The 14,512-nt window shown below is 40.1% G+C and overlaps 1 protein-coding gene across 3 annotated transcripts in view; it reads left to right on the top strand.

Moving 5' to 3' along the window:
* Positions 1-13,756, top strand: part of ppp3ca (protein phosphatase 3, catalytic subunit, alpha isozyme) — a 31,204-nt gene extending 17,448 nt beyond the window's left edge. For 2 of the 3 annotated variants that reach the window (XM_040033021.1, XM_040033019.1), the window contains exons 7-14: positions 5,134-5,211; positions 5,342-5,436; positions 7,419-7,544; positions 7,648-7,725; positions 9,072-9,156; positions 9,322-9,419; positions 11,086-11,136; positions 13,495-13,756. In XM_040033021.1, coding sequence (XP_039888955.1) covers positions 5,134-5,211; positions 5,342-5,436; positions 7,419-7,544; positions 7,648-7,725; positions 9,072-9,156; positions 9,322-9,419; positions 11,086-11,136; positions 13,495-13,673 — 790 coding nt within the window. In that variant the 3' untranslated portion in view covers positions 13,674-13,756. The remainder of the gene's footprint in view (positions 1-5,133; positions 5,212-5,341; positions 5,437-7,418; positions 7,545-7,647; positions 7,726-9,071; positions 9,157-9,321; positions 9,420-11,085; positions 11,137-13,494) is intronic. The other variant, XM_040033020.1, reaches the window with a different exon arrangement.
* Positions 13,757-14,512: the final 756 nt, after the last annotated feature.

Here is a 14,512-nt window from a genome sequence, read left to right as displayed (position 1 = left end):
CCGTTCAATGGGATTCAAATGAGGGCTTGAATCACCCCGTCATTAACGTCCACTTTGGTCTTCTGAACAAAGAGCAACATTTGTTTTGGGGCATTGTCATGTTGGGAGACAAAGCAACTGATTTATGTTTTCTTTCAAAATCCTTCTTTTTTGGAGATCACTTCTACTTTGATGAGAATTTGTATGCTAGACACATTAAAGCATTCCCACAGCATAATACACCCACCACCATGCTTCACTGTGGGGTCGGTCTTCTTTTGACCTCTCCCTTCTTTCTCTAAACATAAGCAGTGTTGATATGACCAAAGAGCTCTTTTGGCCTGCTCTCTCTGAATTTCTTGATGATGTTTCTCACAAGGTATCTGTGATACCATCTCCTGCTTTGTGAGCATCAACAATTCTTTTTCTCAAGTAAAAACTGATTTATTTTGTTTGTGGCACGATGCTTTCTCAAGTGACGGCTCAAACATTCGCTGAAGTTTTTATACTCTGTATAAATTGGAAGATAACCCCTCGGTTTTATTTCACAAGCTTTTGAGCATCACAAAGTTAAAGCACATCATTACACAGTAGTGGTTTGTGCAGTTACTCAATAAAAAGGTCCTTTTTTTCAGGGAGGCTAATAAGATTAACCCTGGTAATTTTTGTTTTTCTGAAATCATTCTGTTATTCTTTGCAAATAGAAATAATGTAAGCTTTCTAAGTAAAAATTAGTAAGAAAAAACAAGAAAAATATCTTTCTCTGTTTGAAAAAATACTTAAAAATTTAGACAAGATCTCTCAATTTCATGGGGGATCAAATAATTTTGCACATATAATTATTAGACTTCCCCAATGTGTCTTCCATGAACGCAGTTAGCAATGAAATTGTTTTTCCCATAGTTTGGAACAGCATGCCTGCCTTTGGCTTTTCTGTGATACAGTTATCACATACAGGGAAATTTGCTTCTTTTTTTCTTCTTCTGTTGTTTTTGTTGTTGTTGCAGGCAGGTCCTTTTTTGTTCCTCAAGTGACCTTTGATGAATTGCAGTTCTTGGCACTTGTACATTGACTTCATTTTTCAGCCTTGGATGAAATGCATAAGTGCAGGCTTATCTTGTTCAGTAATGTGATGTAGTAATGCTGCATATGATTTAAGGTTCTGCATTAAATCTGTTGTCTCATAAAGTATAGGCAAATACATCACATCGTGTATTTGTTTACCTTGGCCTTTTATTCTTGTCAGTCTTATTATTATGATATCAAAGCACTAACTAAACATTTCTCATGCGCCAAGGTGCAATCAGAAAAGTGTGAGTCAGCTAAGTGATTATGGATATGTTTATATGATTTCATAGCTTTTATAGTGGGGGGAAATGAGATTAATGACCACCAGCCTGGCAGATGGATTTTCTAAGGTGAAAGGGAAAAAAAACTCTGTTTCACACTCACAACACGCCACTTCCATCACTCTCTCGGTCTCTTTCGCTCATACTCACTTGTCAGATTCCTCGCGCTCTCTCACTCACAGGCTCACCGACACATTATTGTGTGTTTTCACAAAGGCAAGAAAAAGAATGTGAGCTGCGGGCAGGCATTGTGTGGGTATTCTTTTCCTTTGCAGTAATCAATAGATAGAGCGGACAAAAGAAAAGGAAAAAAAAGTACATCAGTGCATGATGAGTTCTTTATTTTTATCTTGTTACACGACATGGAAAGAAAACAAAACAGAAAAATGCTGTTTGCAGCTGTAACAGGCTTAATCTTCAGTATGTGTGATGCAAAACTGCAGAAATGCATTGTGGATGTGTTTTTTAATAGAATCTGTTATATAACATTTTTTGAGAACAGCGTTTTGCAGATCGGTAACTGTGCAGCAATAAGGGAAAGGGTTTCAACACATTCAAGCTAATCCTGTGGTTTGTATATTGGCCACTAAAGGAGGGTTGCCCGTGCGACCTACTTACATATGGTGGATGGCATAGTTTCGCCAGGTGCTTAGGGCACAGCAGTCTCCTTGTTGTTTCTTCCGGCACAAACCTTTGAGGGCTTAAATATTTTAAACACTTCTGAAAGTTTGATGGGTCCAAGGATGGCAGCGACTTTAGGGAAGTGCAGGAGGAGAGGATTGTTGCTGGGGAGGGTTATGTTGTAGAGATTCGGAGAAAGATGAAAGCGCTGAAGCGATTATGTTTACATTTTTTTAATAATTTCAATCAAGCTTTTCAAAGCAGCTACTTTTCTGACGATTGTCAGTGTAAAGTGAAGATATTTCTATTTTAGACAAAACTAGCTAACTAGTTATATCAAAGCATAGTGGAGAGATTAACTAACAGTATAAATATTACATAGTACAACATAGACGTAGCCAACGTCACATTAAATGAAGTCCCATTTTAAGTCCCTGAGATGAGCGTTTTCGCTGTCTCTGTGTTCTGAAACTGGATGTGATGAGCGAGAGCTTGATCTTGCTGTTCATTGGCTAATGACTTGTTGATCACAAGTTGTTAGCCAATAAACACACCCGTTCTGACATTTAGAGTAAGGAGATTTTATATAATGGACTTCATGTTTTATTCAACAGGCCCCAAAATGAGTGACTGAGACCATAAAATCACCAGCAAAGTTTTTCATAAGTTAAGGTCGAAATCTGTTTAGACTTCTATTGAGGTTTCATACCATGACTTTATGTGCACATTGTTTGAGATTTGTTCACCAGATTAGATGGAGTACAACCACTGGTTGTTAGGGAAACATTCCCCAATTGGTTTGCAGTAGTTCCCGGAGGTTGTTGGCTCTCACTGGGTGAAATCAGTTGCAAAGAAGGCGGTGAACCAAAAACCTCCCAGTAGATTGCCATGGTTGCCTGCATGTTTGACTGCAAACATTTTATCTATCAGCCGAGCAGTAGTAAAACTTGAAAAAGTGCAAGGCGATCTGGAAGTGGAGAAGGATAACCTTCAAAGTAAAATTTGTGCTTCAGAGCTTGTGAACGTTTTAAAAAGCACAGCTTTTACTTTAACCTCCTAAGACCCGAACTCTTCCACGGCATGCATTTTTAATTTCTCTTTGATATTTGGGCTGACTGGGACCTGATTAATGTAAAAACAAAGAATTACCAGATTTTTTTTAACCTGATTTTTGTTTCTAAGAAAAATAAGAGCCACATATGAGGACATTCGTTTAAAATTTCGATAGATCAGTGGCAGTATAATGTCCTCGTAAGTGGATATCAGGCCCTTGTAGAGCAAAATTGAGTATTTTGGTCTAAATAACCCAAAATGTGATGTCCACATATGTGGACGCCAGGTCCTAGGAGGTTAAAGACAAATTGTTTCCTTTTAATGTTACACTTATTCAAGTTTTAATACAGCTCAGCTCGTAGTTTAACTGCTGTGTTTGTAGACATGCCTTATTCAATTGAGCCTACATTGTCGCCATGATTGTCATGTTCAAAATGGCCAACAAGTTAGTGGTCACATGTCTACAAAACCTCAATAGGTCAGGATGTCGTTTTCAGCCACACCCCTTATCCCGTAGTAGTTGTTAAAAAGAACTGCATTTGGTGAACATTCGTGCATGAAAAGCTGAAATCACCAACATCTGGGGTCCATATATTGGAGCTGTTTTGTAATGTTAGGCCCTTCGGTATCTACAGCTGTTGTCTGTGATAGGTCAGTGGAAGAACATCAGGGTAAGAGAGAGTATATGCCAATCAATTACACTGGAAACAGCCTAGTTTGCGATGTGTGCGAGGTGTGTAGCTGGAACTGAGGGACTAAAATATATCATTCTTGTAACTTCTTGAAAGCAGCAGCTGAAATAAAGAGATCACAAAGGACTTTAAAAAAACTTTTTAGAGAAGTGACAGATTGAGGTGATGTTGCATTGAGGGCAGTAATTGCTGCATTTAAAAGGGCTAATTAAACTGTTCTCTAAAATCCTTTTTTCTCTTTTCTTTTTCTTTTAAATCTACAAGACTCAGTTTGAAGAGATAATGTGATTTTTGAACGACAACCTTTCAGGTGTTACAAATCTCAGGTGACAGCTGCTAAATGTACCCTACTGTGGTTGGTAGCTGAAGGTGATCCACTTGTCATTATTTCTCCCTCCTGTGTTAGGGAGGCCTGATGCACTGCTCCATGATTCATGGCTATGAAACTCTGGCCTGAACTGTAACACTGGAAGTCATGTGTTAGCATTGTTAGTCTTCATGGGACATATTCTTGTCCATCTGGCTAGAAAACAAAATACATAAACAAATAAGGAATACCACTATGGCATACAGCCACATTTTAATTTGTTTTTTGGAAATGAACGTATCTTAAGCAGAACTAGAGAGGTTGTGTGACAGTAAAATCAAGGATTGGATCAAGTAGGTTCCATTTCAGATTATACTCATATACTCGTTTTGTTGTTGTTGTTGTTTTTATAGCTGTAGCTGAAACACATGCACTAATAGGCTGAACATTATGAGCACTCCTGCCTAATATGCTGTCGGTCTTTTTTGTGCTCCGGCCTGCTTTCAAGACCTCTGAGGACACCTTATCCAGCACCAAAATGTTTGAAGCAGATGCTTTAAGTCCATTTATAGTTTTTCCCTCACCAACACTGCCTGGGAGACCCCACATTTGTTATAATTTCTGAGATGTTTGGAGTAATGGCAGAGTGAAAATATCAATTCTAGTCGACAGAAATACCTCAAACACTTCCAGTTCAATAAAGTGAGATGATTATAAGGAACTGAACTTTGATATACAGAACAGTGCACACAAAGATACGAAGGTGGAGCAGCCCTTTTTTGCGAAGCACTACATAGACAAACAAAGCAGCCACAGTCTTTAGCAGCACATTTCCTGTAAGGACGGAGCTGAGAGGCAGGAAGGTCTGACTGCCGCTATCTGGGTTTTATATATTTATTTTATCACACCAGGTAGATATCAGATGCTTTTTCACACACTTGCATCACCCGTGCAAAATTCTTCGAAATCTGAGAGTGACAGACCTGGTGAGTGAAACCAGATATGAAATTAGTAAGTCACACCTTAAATAAAATTATACCAAGTCACTCCCATTCTCTGTTGCTTGCACCACTCTGTTATTTTTACCTCGTGTTGTCACCTCTTAACACAGTTTTCATTGACTATCTTTCAGTTATCCAGCTGTATGTGAGTTCCTACAGAGCAATAACTTATTATCCATAATCCGAGCGCACGAAGCACAAGATGCTGGGTATGTAATCGCTACAAAAAGCATGGAAAGACACACCTATGCACACAAACAAAAATAAATGAATGTTTACCTATTTAAGAGCAATGCTCTGCTTTTCTTCTGTCTTCACCTCCACGTAATGGCCTTGAAGCTACCGGATGTACCGTAAAAGTCAGACGACTGGATTCCCATCCCTCATTACCATCTTCTCAGCGCCAAACTACCTGGATGTTTACAATAACAAAGGTCAGAATATCTCTTCGTCTGTTTCGGCCCCATTTTTCATCATCATGTGCAGTTCTGTTGGTTTGGTTTTTTTTTTTTCCTGTGTGCGATATTGTGTTGCTTTCTTGCTGCTGTTTTTATTTAGAATGACAAATATGGGTCCAAATTATATTACGTCATGTAGAATGAACACGTTCGTTTATTAAATGTTGCAACAGAGAATAGTAAAGTCTGCTGCTGGAAAGGAGAGAGATTCCTCCAGTGGAACACCTGCACCACTTTCATTTTAGCTGAATCTAGGTTGTAACTAACTGATGAAAAATAACAGATTTGTAGATCATCAGAAGCACATTTTGGCATTTTATAAACCTTAAAACGTGGCCCTACATCTGATTAAAAAGATTGCCAATAGGCTCCTCAGACTTACGTACTAAAATGTTTTTAACAATACAAACTGCAGTGCACGAGTTAGTGCAACTGCATGTAGCTGTGTGCAGGCATAAAAATGCATCAGGGAGGCCCCGTTTGTTTGTGTTCTCAGATCTGTGTCTTGGTTGCCATAGGCTATGTTAGATGGGGAACGTGGGAGGGACTGTCGGCATTGCTGACTATCTCCATGTGGCTTTATTCCTCCTGATATAACAGTGTCAGCAGTCCCCTGCCTCTGCTAGGCCATCTAGTGGCTGACTTTCTTTTATTTTTCTCCCCTCTCTTTAACATCACTGAGTATAAACATGTTATGGTTCCTCTGAGGACACATCAGAATGAATCTCACACTGAATCTTAATAACTCTGGAGCAGGATTTTAACACAAAAAAGTATGTAAATTTATCTCCAATAGGCTTATTTAAATCAAATAATACTCAAGATTAAAACTATTCTATGACCGCTTGAGTCGTGGTGACACAGTTATGTCACAGTTATTATCATTAAATGATTTTAATCACAACTGTGATATGCCGTAGTTGCTATGCATCAACGGAGATGCAGAGAAATAAAGTTACTACCAGTGTTTACAGTGCTGTCAGGGCTGTGAGCAACACATGTAGCAGAGTGTATCACAGCTGAACAGACAGAGGCAGAGTGCCAAGCAGTGTCTTAACTCTAACTCGCTTGTATGTAGCAGGAAAGTTTACAAATGATTACCTCACTCACTAGAGTTTTAACATACCATATGTTAAATATTGGCTTTCTACTCGCTACATCATGCTTTCACTGGGCAGCAGTGGCACTATTGAATCTGAAATCTACATAAATTTGCTATTCTAATCTAGAAATCCTTATCCTCACATACAAGATTATAAATAATCAGGCCCTTTCATACCTTAAAGACCCCGTATCACTACACTATCCTAATAGAGCACTTTCCCCCTTTGCCTTCTGGCTTACTTGTGGTACTAGGATAGTTAAAAGTAGAATGAGAGGCAGAGCCTTTAACTTCTAGTCCCTTCTTCAGTGGAACCAGCTCCCAGTTTGGATTCGGGAGACAGATGCACTCTCTAATTTTCCAATAAAACTTTCCTTTTAGATCAAGCTTACAGTTAGGGTGGATCAGGTGACCCTGAACCCTCCCTTAGTAATGCTGCTATAGGTTCAGACTGCTGCAGGACTTCCTATGATACACTAAGCATTTCATATCTACTCACCTCTTCTCACATTTATATACCACTGCAGCATGCCATTAAATCACTGCGTGCTCACAGAGGTTCATCTGATTATTGGGGTTTTCTCCCTACCTTGCACTCATTGAGCTCCTTGAGGCAACCATTTATGTGATCTGATGTCATATAAATACACTTGAATGGAATTTTATTAAATTATTCATTAGACCATTTAATGAACTCTATTCTCTTTTATATGAATACTTCATATCTGCTCTATGGATCTATGTAAAAGGAATTTTATGTTGCCTTCATCAGCTCTATAACTACATATTAATGCCATAAAATGTTATGAGACTTTATGGAAAGTTTTCCTCTTCCGTGTCTCACCTGCCCCAACAGCTGCTGTACTGAAATATGAAAATAATGTGATGAACATCCGACAGTTCAACTGCTCACCCCATCCCTACTGGCTGCCCAACTTCATGGATGTCTTCACCTGGTCTCTGCCGTTTGTTGGAGAAAAAGGTATTTGTATCTGTCTGGGTTTATTTGGGGGGGGGGTCAGTTTTCTCCACGGCTCATTGCTCAGTGACTTTACCTTTGTTACACTCTCTATTTTTTATCCCAGTCACAGAAATGCTGGTGAACGTGCTGAGCATTTGCTCTGATGATGAACTCATGAATGATGAAGATGAGATTTTTGATGGTAAGATGTTTTGTAAATAAACATGCCATTTTTCATTTTTTAGTATTTATTATTGTTCATTTAAACTTTTCATACACTAAACTACAGATGTGTGAAATATTGAAGGAAAGGCTAACATATTGTATCTCATTATGGTAACGTTAACATTGATTGATGAACACAGTAATCACAGGTTTGTGGACAAAAACAACCACACAGAGACGCTGGGGAGGAGGTAGTGTATGTCTGATTTCAAACATACTTGCTTGTAGCGGGTGAATGCTGAGCCAAAAGACTTCCTATAGCCAGGTAAACTTTGCGTTCTGTGTTTCAGCAGAATGTCATAGAGGTGCAGTGCACACAAAGTGTATTAACAAGCCTTGAAATTAAGGTAAATTCAAAGAGTTACCCACAAGTCCAGAACACAGCGGCTTTTTCCTGCTTTTACTTTTCGTAGTCCCACCCTAGACACATCTGGCCAATAAGTGGACTGAATGTCCTCACGTGGTTTGTATTGAGGTAATGCAGGTCGCTTTTAGTTTTCTCTGTGTTAAAAGAAACCAAAGTGCAGGTTAAAGGCTACAAGTTTACAAACTCTTCAACTGATTTAGACCACAGTAAAACCACAGTAAACGAATTCCAGGTGTGAAAATGCCCTAACACGTCAATCTTAAATCTCCAGAAAAGGGTTGAAGATGTGGAGACTGTTAAGGCCATTGCAGTTTTACACTATTTTTAAACTTGTCAATACGATGAAGGTGATGACTCTGAGCAGCTGCGTATTGATTTACAGCAGCCCTTCTCTAGAAGGCGACAAGTGGACCCAAACCATGCCAGCAAAATGCACCTTCACAGCATAATAAAACCTCTCGTTGTAGGGGTCGAGGATTGAGGCCTTTCTTTGATTTGTCGCCCTTTTGTAAATCTCTCAGTGAAATGTGGACAGTGGCGGTCAATGCTGGCCTTTAGTGACATTTTATGATTTTATGCAGCCCACGACTCTAGCAAGGAATGAATTTACTGGACATTTCATTCCTTTACAGCTCATCATTATGCTGTTTAAATTCACAGCTAAAAAACTATTAGCCCGCAAAAAAAAAAACCATCACATGAACTCAAATGGTTTGAGCATATTTATATGAACGCTTGCTAAAAAATGTTTTGAAAACTTGAGAAAGCTCGCTGTAAAGCATGACAGTGACCTAGGACCTATTATAATATCACACATTATTATCAGGTGACAGATAATTAACGGAACATTCTTTGTGTCTAAAGGCTTCAAACTAGTTTTTCATGCACTGTAAAGCTTTATGACACCATCTCTTAGTCAGAAAGCCTTTAATGACCGTCTACATGTTCCTTTGCAGCCAACGCAGCTGCACAACGCAAGGAAGTGATCAAAAACAAGATCCGCGCTATCGGGAAGATGGCCAAAATGTTCTCTGTTCTCAGGTACATTATTTACACGTGTGTAGAGGTATGATTTCCAAAAAAATATTTTTTTCCAATCTAGAGTGCACTCTGTATGTATATCTACTGTTATGAGAGTGGGGGCATCCAGTAAAATCGTTTAGCTGCATTTTCTGATCTGTTTGCTGGCCTCTGTCTGTCCTGCAGAGAGGAGAGTGAAAATGTGTTGACGCTTAAGGGCCTGACGCCCACTGGCATGCTGCCAAGCGGGGTTCTTTCTGGAGGCAGACAGACACTGCAGAGTGGTGAGTACGAGGCTGGGCCTAAGCCTGTTCGCCATCATTTTCTTCATGACCGACATCAGTCCCCTCCATGACTCTTATCTCTCAAACTGTCTCTCTTCTGCCTTTTTTTCTTCTCTACCTTAAAATTAAGTTAGCTTTGTTTTAGCCTCTTACTGACGTTCTTAACTGAAGAGCCTAAGTTAACGTAAAGGTCCAGTCTTCTAGTTTTTTTAATAGTTTCACATGATGACAGTCATACAAATATGCAAGACAACTGCATCAGTGCTCAGAACAAGTTGTCTTGAATTCAAAGTTCAGACCTAACATTTAAGCTGCTGTGCTTTTTTGAGACTTATTTATAGGTGGCAGAAAAACGAATTCACAGCAGCACACCACTTTTATTTTATTTATTTATTTATTTACTTTGTTCGAAACTGATGTGATGCAAACAAAGTTTATAGACAGGGGTGCACATAAGTGGTCCGCAGGTGCACATGCGCTGTCAAAATCAAAGACGCGCACCAGATAAGAAGTTGCAACGCGCATTTGCGTACATATAAAAGGCAGTGTTTTTGTCCACTAGAGTGGGATTTTCACGGCATATTCTGCACCACATCTCTGTGCATTCATCATTTGTTTGAAGCCAGCTCACCTCCTGCAACCACTTTTCAGAGAATACGCGCTTCTTTTGTGGTTCGGACTCCTGACATTTCTTTGGAGGTGGAGGAACACCAAAGTAACTGCTTAAAGGAGCTTGCTTCTTCGACATCTTTAAAAGTTCTAAACAAATGTCTGTCCTCCTCCAGAAAATCTTATGTACGCAAACGCTGGTGCACCCCTGTTTATAGACATTACTTATTTCCAAAACAATGTCCCTCTTTGGGCTTTTATGCCCATGAAGGACTGTAAAGATTTACAGCGTGCAATTAAATTAAATGGCAATACAGTACTAGAAAAATATAGTGTCAGACAGATAAATAATTTAAATATATGAATACATAAATTCCAAAAATATAAATAATTATGAAATTATAGTATAATTAGTCCTAGAAATCCAATTACTTTCCTTCCTTTAAATGTAGCCTATTTATGCAAGATAATTCATAATTTTATTGGGGGGGTTATATTGGTTGGGTCTGATTATTGGTGGTGGGGGGGTCATAACCCCCCTAACCCCCCTGGAAATTACGCCCCTGGTAGGAATACACTTGGGGCCAGACTGTTTATACATTTAACAATTAATTTAAGAAAACAGAGATGAAACTCTCAAAACTAAGTATTATAATCTTTTAGAAATATTACAATGATGCCACCTAACAGGCTTTTTATCCATTATTTTGTAATAGAGGAAATGAATATAGTGCTAAGCAACTACAGGTTATTTCTGTCATCTTATCTAATATATGTATATATATATATTTTTGTTTTTCTCAGCCTACTACTTCTGCCATCTAATTGTCCCTCACAGTTTCTTTCTTCATGCCTCTGTCTTAATAATTTTTCATACAGTTTTTCTAACCCCAGATTGACAGCATTTCTCTCAGTACTAATGCATGGCGTTCCTCTGAGTTTGGCTGCATTGCCAATATCTCATCCGGCCTAACACGAGCTGCCTTTTTCGCTGGGGCTGCATTTTACATTTGCATGGCTTAATCAGGAGTAACCCGATCCCCTCCTCCCCCCTCAGCCACCATTGAAGCCATTGAAGCCATCGAGACGCATGATGAGGACGGAGAAGGTAAACCCCCACCCATCTCCCACCCCTCTCAGTATATCATCAGGTTCTCCTGGAGTAGGGGCCACCTGCCACTAACATTTTCATGTGCACAACAGCCCACAAAATAATTCCTCCACTCTTATAACTCTTTAATCTGGTATGGCTGGCACTTTACTTTGCAGAGATTAGATTAAACAGAAAAACCAACTAGATGATTGGATTTAAACTTTTAGAAGAGATGGAACTTTATAAAGGACCGTGAGCTGGATTTTAACACAGTTGTGTGTAATGTAGACTCTTTTATCGCAGGGAAATACTGGCAGTGTTTGCTGGGTGGGGGGCTGGTGTGGTATCATGTTCATGTAACTCTTGAGTCAGTGCACTAAGGTTGGAAGGAACTGTTTCACACCTAATGCAGTATTCCTGTTCCTTGTGGACAGATGAAAAGACGTTGATAAGCATCCACAGTGACTGCAGCATACATTTGCATTTAGTAATTAGAAAGTGGGCAAGAAAGGGAAAAACACTACTTAAAAGAGAGGAATTACTTTTTAAGGGATATATATTCATAATAAATGAAAACACTGCAAAGTCAAGTGCTGCTAAGAGATGCATGACTAAAGCCCATTATTTTGGGTTTGGCTTGTAAATGGCCTCCATCTGGTACTAAAAAGTGTTGCATGCAGAAAAACAAGAAACGGCCCAGCACATCAACATGAAATATGCACCCCTGTGTCTGAGTTCCTGAGGTAATCTTAACTCATGAACGAAGAGTGAGAGATTTACAGCTTTGTTTATCCGACACATTATTTGTGCACTTTAAACAAAACTAAAGTAGCAGGATGACTGACAAGGGACATTGTAGCAAGTGGTGTTCGTTTTATTGAGAAAAAAGGGCAAGATTACAAACCATTGACTGATGTCACTTTCTCTACCATGCAGTTTATGACTGGATTATTTAAAAAAGAGGTATATCACAGCTTGAAGTAACAAACATGCAGACTTGTAGACTTTGTAGACCTTTTTTTAATCCTCTAGGTCTGTATAGGCCTCGCAACTGGGTGGAAACTGCCTGACAACTACCAGTGAGTGTTTGCTGGTGTTTGCCTAAGGACCAGTAGCTGACTCAACGGTAACCACTGGTTGCTAGTGAAAAATGTCTATTCCCTGAATGGCTGACAAGTAGTTGCAGGAAGCTACTTGCTGTCGCTAGGTGACATTGGTTGCCTAGGTGTATACAGTGCTGCATAGTAAACCTTCTTTGTATTATACTGATTTTGCTGCGAGCTGACTGCTGCGGTTACATGTACTTTGCATGGAAGATGCTAAATTGTCTGCAAAGACTCACTTACTGCTGTAATGCAAACAGGAAACGTAGGCCGTTTGCTTACGAAAATTTACCTTTGGAAACATGTTGGGTTCAGCAGCAAAACACACTTTTAAGGCAAACACTTTCTGGTTTGCATTAAACTTTTTCTTTTCACTACTGCTTGGTGGTTAGTTAGCAAGTGTTTGCATGCAAGTGGCCACCTTCCATACAAACTACACACAACCCTGGCAATCTGATAGCAACCAAAGCAATTGCGCGATGGTTTTTCGTGCAGAGACCATCTTTGTGACTGATTTCATCTAGTGGCACCCACTCACCAGTCATGATTTTCCCTAGTAACCAGAGGTTGTCAGGGGGTTGCTGACCAGTCTCTAGGCCTGTGTGACTGAGGTCTAAGGAACATCAGTTGAGGGAAGGGCAGTTTAACTACAAGAAAGCAGCTGTCATGAGGAATGCTTGCCATGTCACTATTGTTAGTTGCAGAGATGAGTGATTAGTTTATATCAACAGCATGTGACCATGCGCACTTTAATAAAAAAGAGTATACTAATCCATTAATTAGGGGCGATTGTGGCTCAAGAGTTGGCAGTTCGTCTTGTAATCGGAAGGTTGCCGGTTCGAGCCCCGGCTCGGACAGTGTCGGTCGTTGTGTCCTTGGGCAAGACACTTCACCAGTTGCCTACCGGTGGTGGTCAGGGGGCCCAGTGGCGCCAGTGTCTGGCAGCCTCGCCTCTGTCAGTTCGCCCCAGGGCAGCTGTGGCTACAATATAGCTTAGCATCACCAGTGTGCGAATGACTGAATGTAGTATAAAGCACTTTGGGGTCCATAGGGACTAAGTAAAGCACTATACAAATACAAGCCATTTAATGAAATAAGCTCACTGATTCCTAATACGACTCACATTCTGAATTTACACATCTTCATTAGTTATAATCCCTGGAAAATCACAGCAGCAGTTCATGTCTTGGGAGGGTATGTATCATATTAAGAACACTCTGGAACTGCGGAGTTACGTGAAGATCCTGATCCCTTTATTTGTGTTTTTCAGCTATCCGTGGGTTCTCCCCCCAGCACAAGATCACCAGCTTTGAGGAGGCTAAGGGCTTGGACCGCATCAATGAGCGTATGCCTCCTCGCAAAGATGGGGTGAACCATGTGGGTCACTCCATTGGAAAGATGAATATGTCAGAGGCAAACGGCACAGAAGACAACAGCAACATCCAGTGATGTGCTGTCTGAGCCTCAGAACTGCCGGTGGCTGCGCAGCAAGAACTTTGCTAAATCCTGAATTCAGGCCTCTGAACATAAAATAAAACAGGCCCTCAGATAGAAAATGAAATCTGCAGCAAATCTAAAATGGCAAAAAGGTCATTTCTTTCATGACACTATGTCATTGCACGGTTGGGGGAGGGGGGAGTTGGGTTCACGGCAAAGGGCAGGCATAAGGAGAGATGAGCAGGCTTCAGCTCGACTGAAAAAAAAAGTCAAGTGATTGAAAGTTGTGTCTGCCTGTTGTTCCCTTTCTCAATTCAATTACAGACTGAATTGTTGGGGGTTGTTTTGTTTTAAGCGCTGACACGTGTCTGCTCCTTCATCACAGGGCCTGACAGCAGACATAATTGCAGTATCCATGCCTCACAAATCATTTTAACTGTTTTATAAGGTGTTTATTATGAGTCACTCACAAATTCACTTGATGAGGAAAACGATCTTGTTTACCTACATGTTTTGCTAGTATTAGATCACACCACTTCATCAGAAAGAAAGAAAGAATAAAAAAGAAAAATGTGTACCTCTTCAAACCTGCAGTGCAATCTTACTGTTGAACTTTAATTTATTGATTTACCTTGTGGTAAGAAGCTGTTGTCCTGCATGGGAAAGAGGACAGGGTGCTTTGGCCCGGCCACCAAAGATCAAACTCCACTTTGCGTATGTCTCCGTAATCTCCAGCACTGCTCCTTTCCTCACCTTCCTCGCTGTCAGCCGTCTCCTAGCAAGACATAACTTGGAGGGGATGTGGGAAGAAAAGGGAGGGGGATGAAAGGAGCATTGTGAAATTTTTATTC

Source organism: Simochromis diagramma, unplaced genomic scaffold (genome assembly GCF_900408965.1).
Source record: "Simochromis diagramma unplaced genomic scaffold, fSimDia1.1 OVJJ01000216.1, whole genome shotgun sequence".
Classification (NCBI taxonomy): Eukaryota; Metazoa; Chordata; class Actinopteri; order Cichliformes; family Cichlidae; genus Simochromis; species Simochromis diagramma.
Note: the sequence above shows the minus strand (reverse complement) of the source record. Positions and strands in the feature narration are given on the sequence as shown.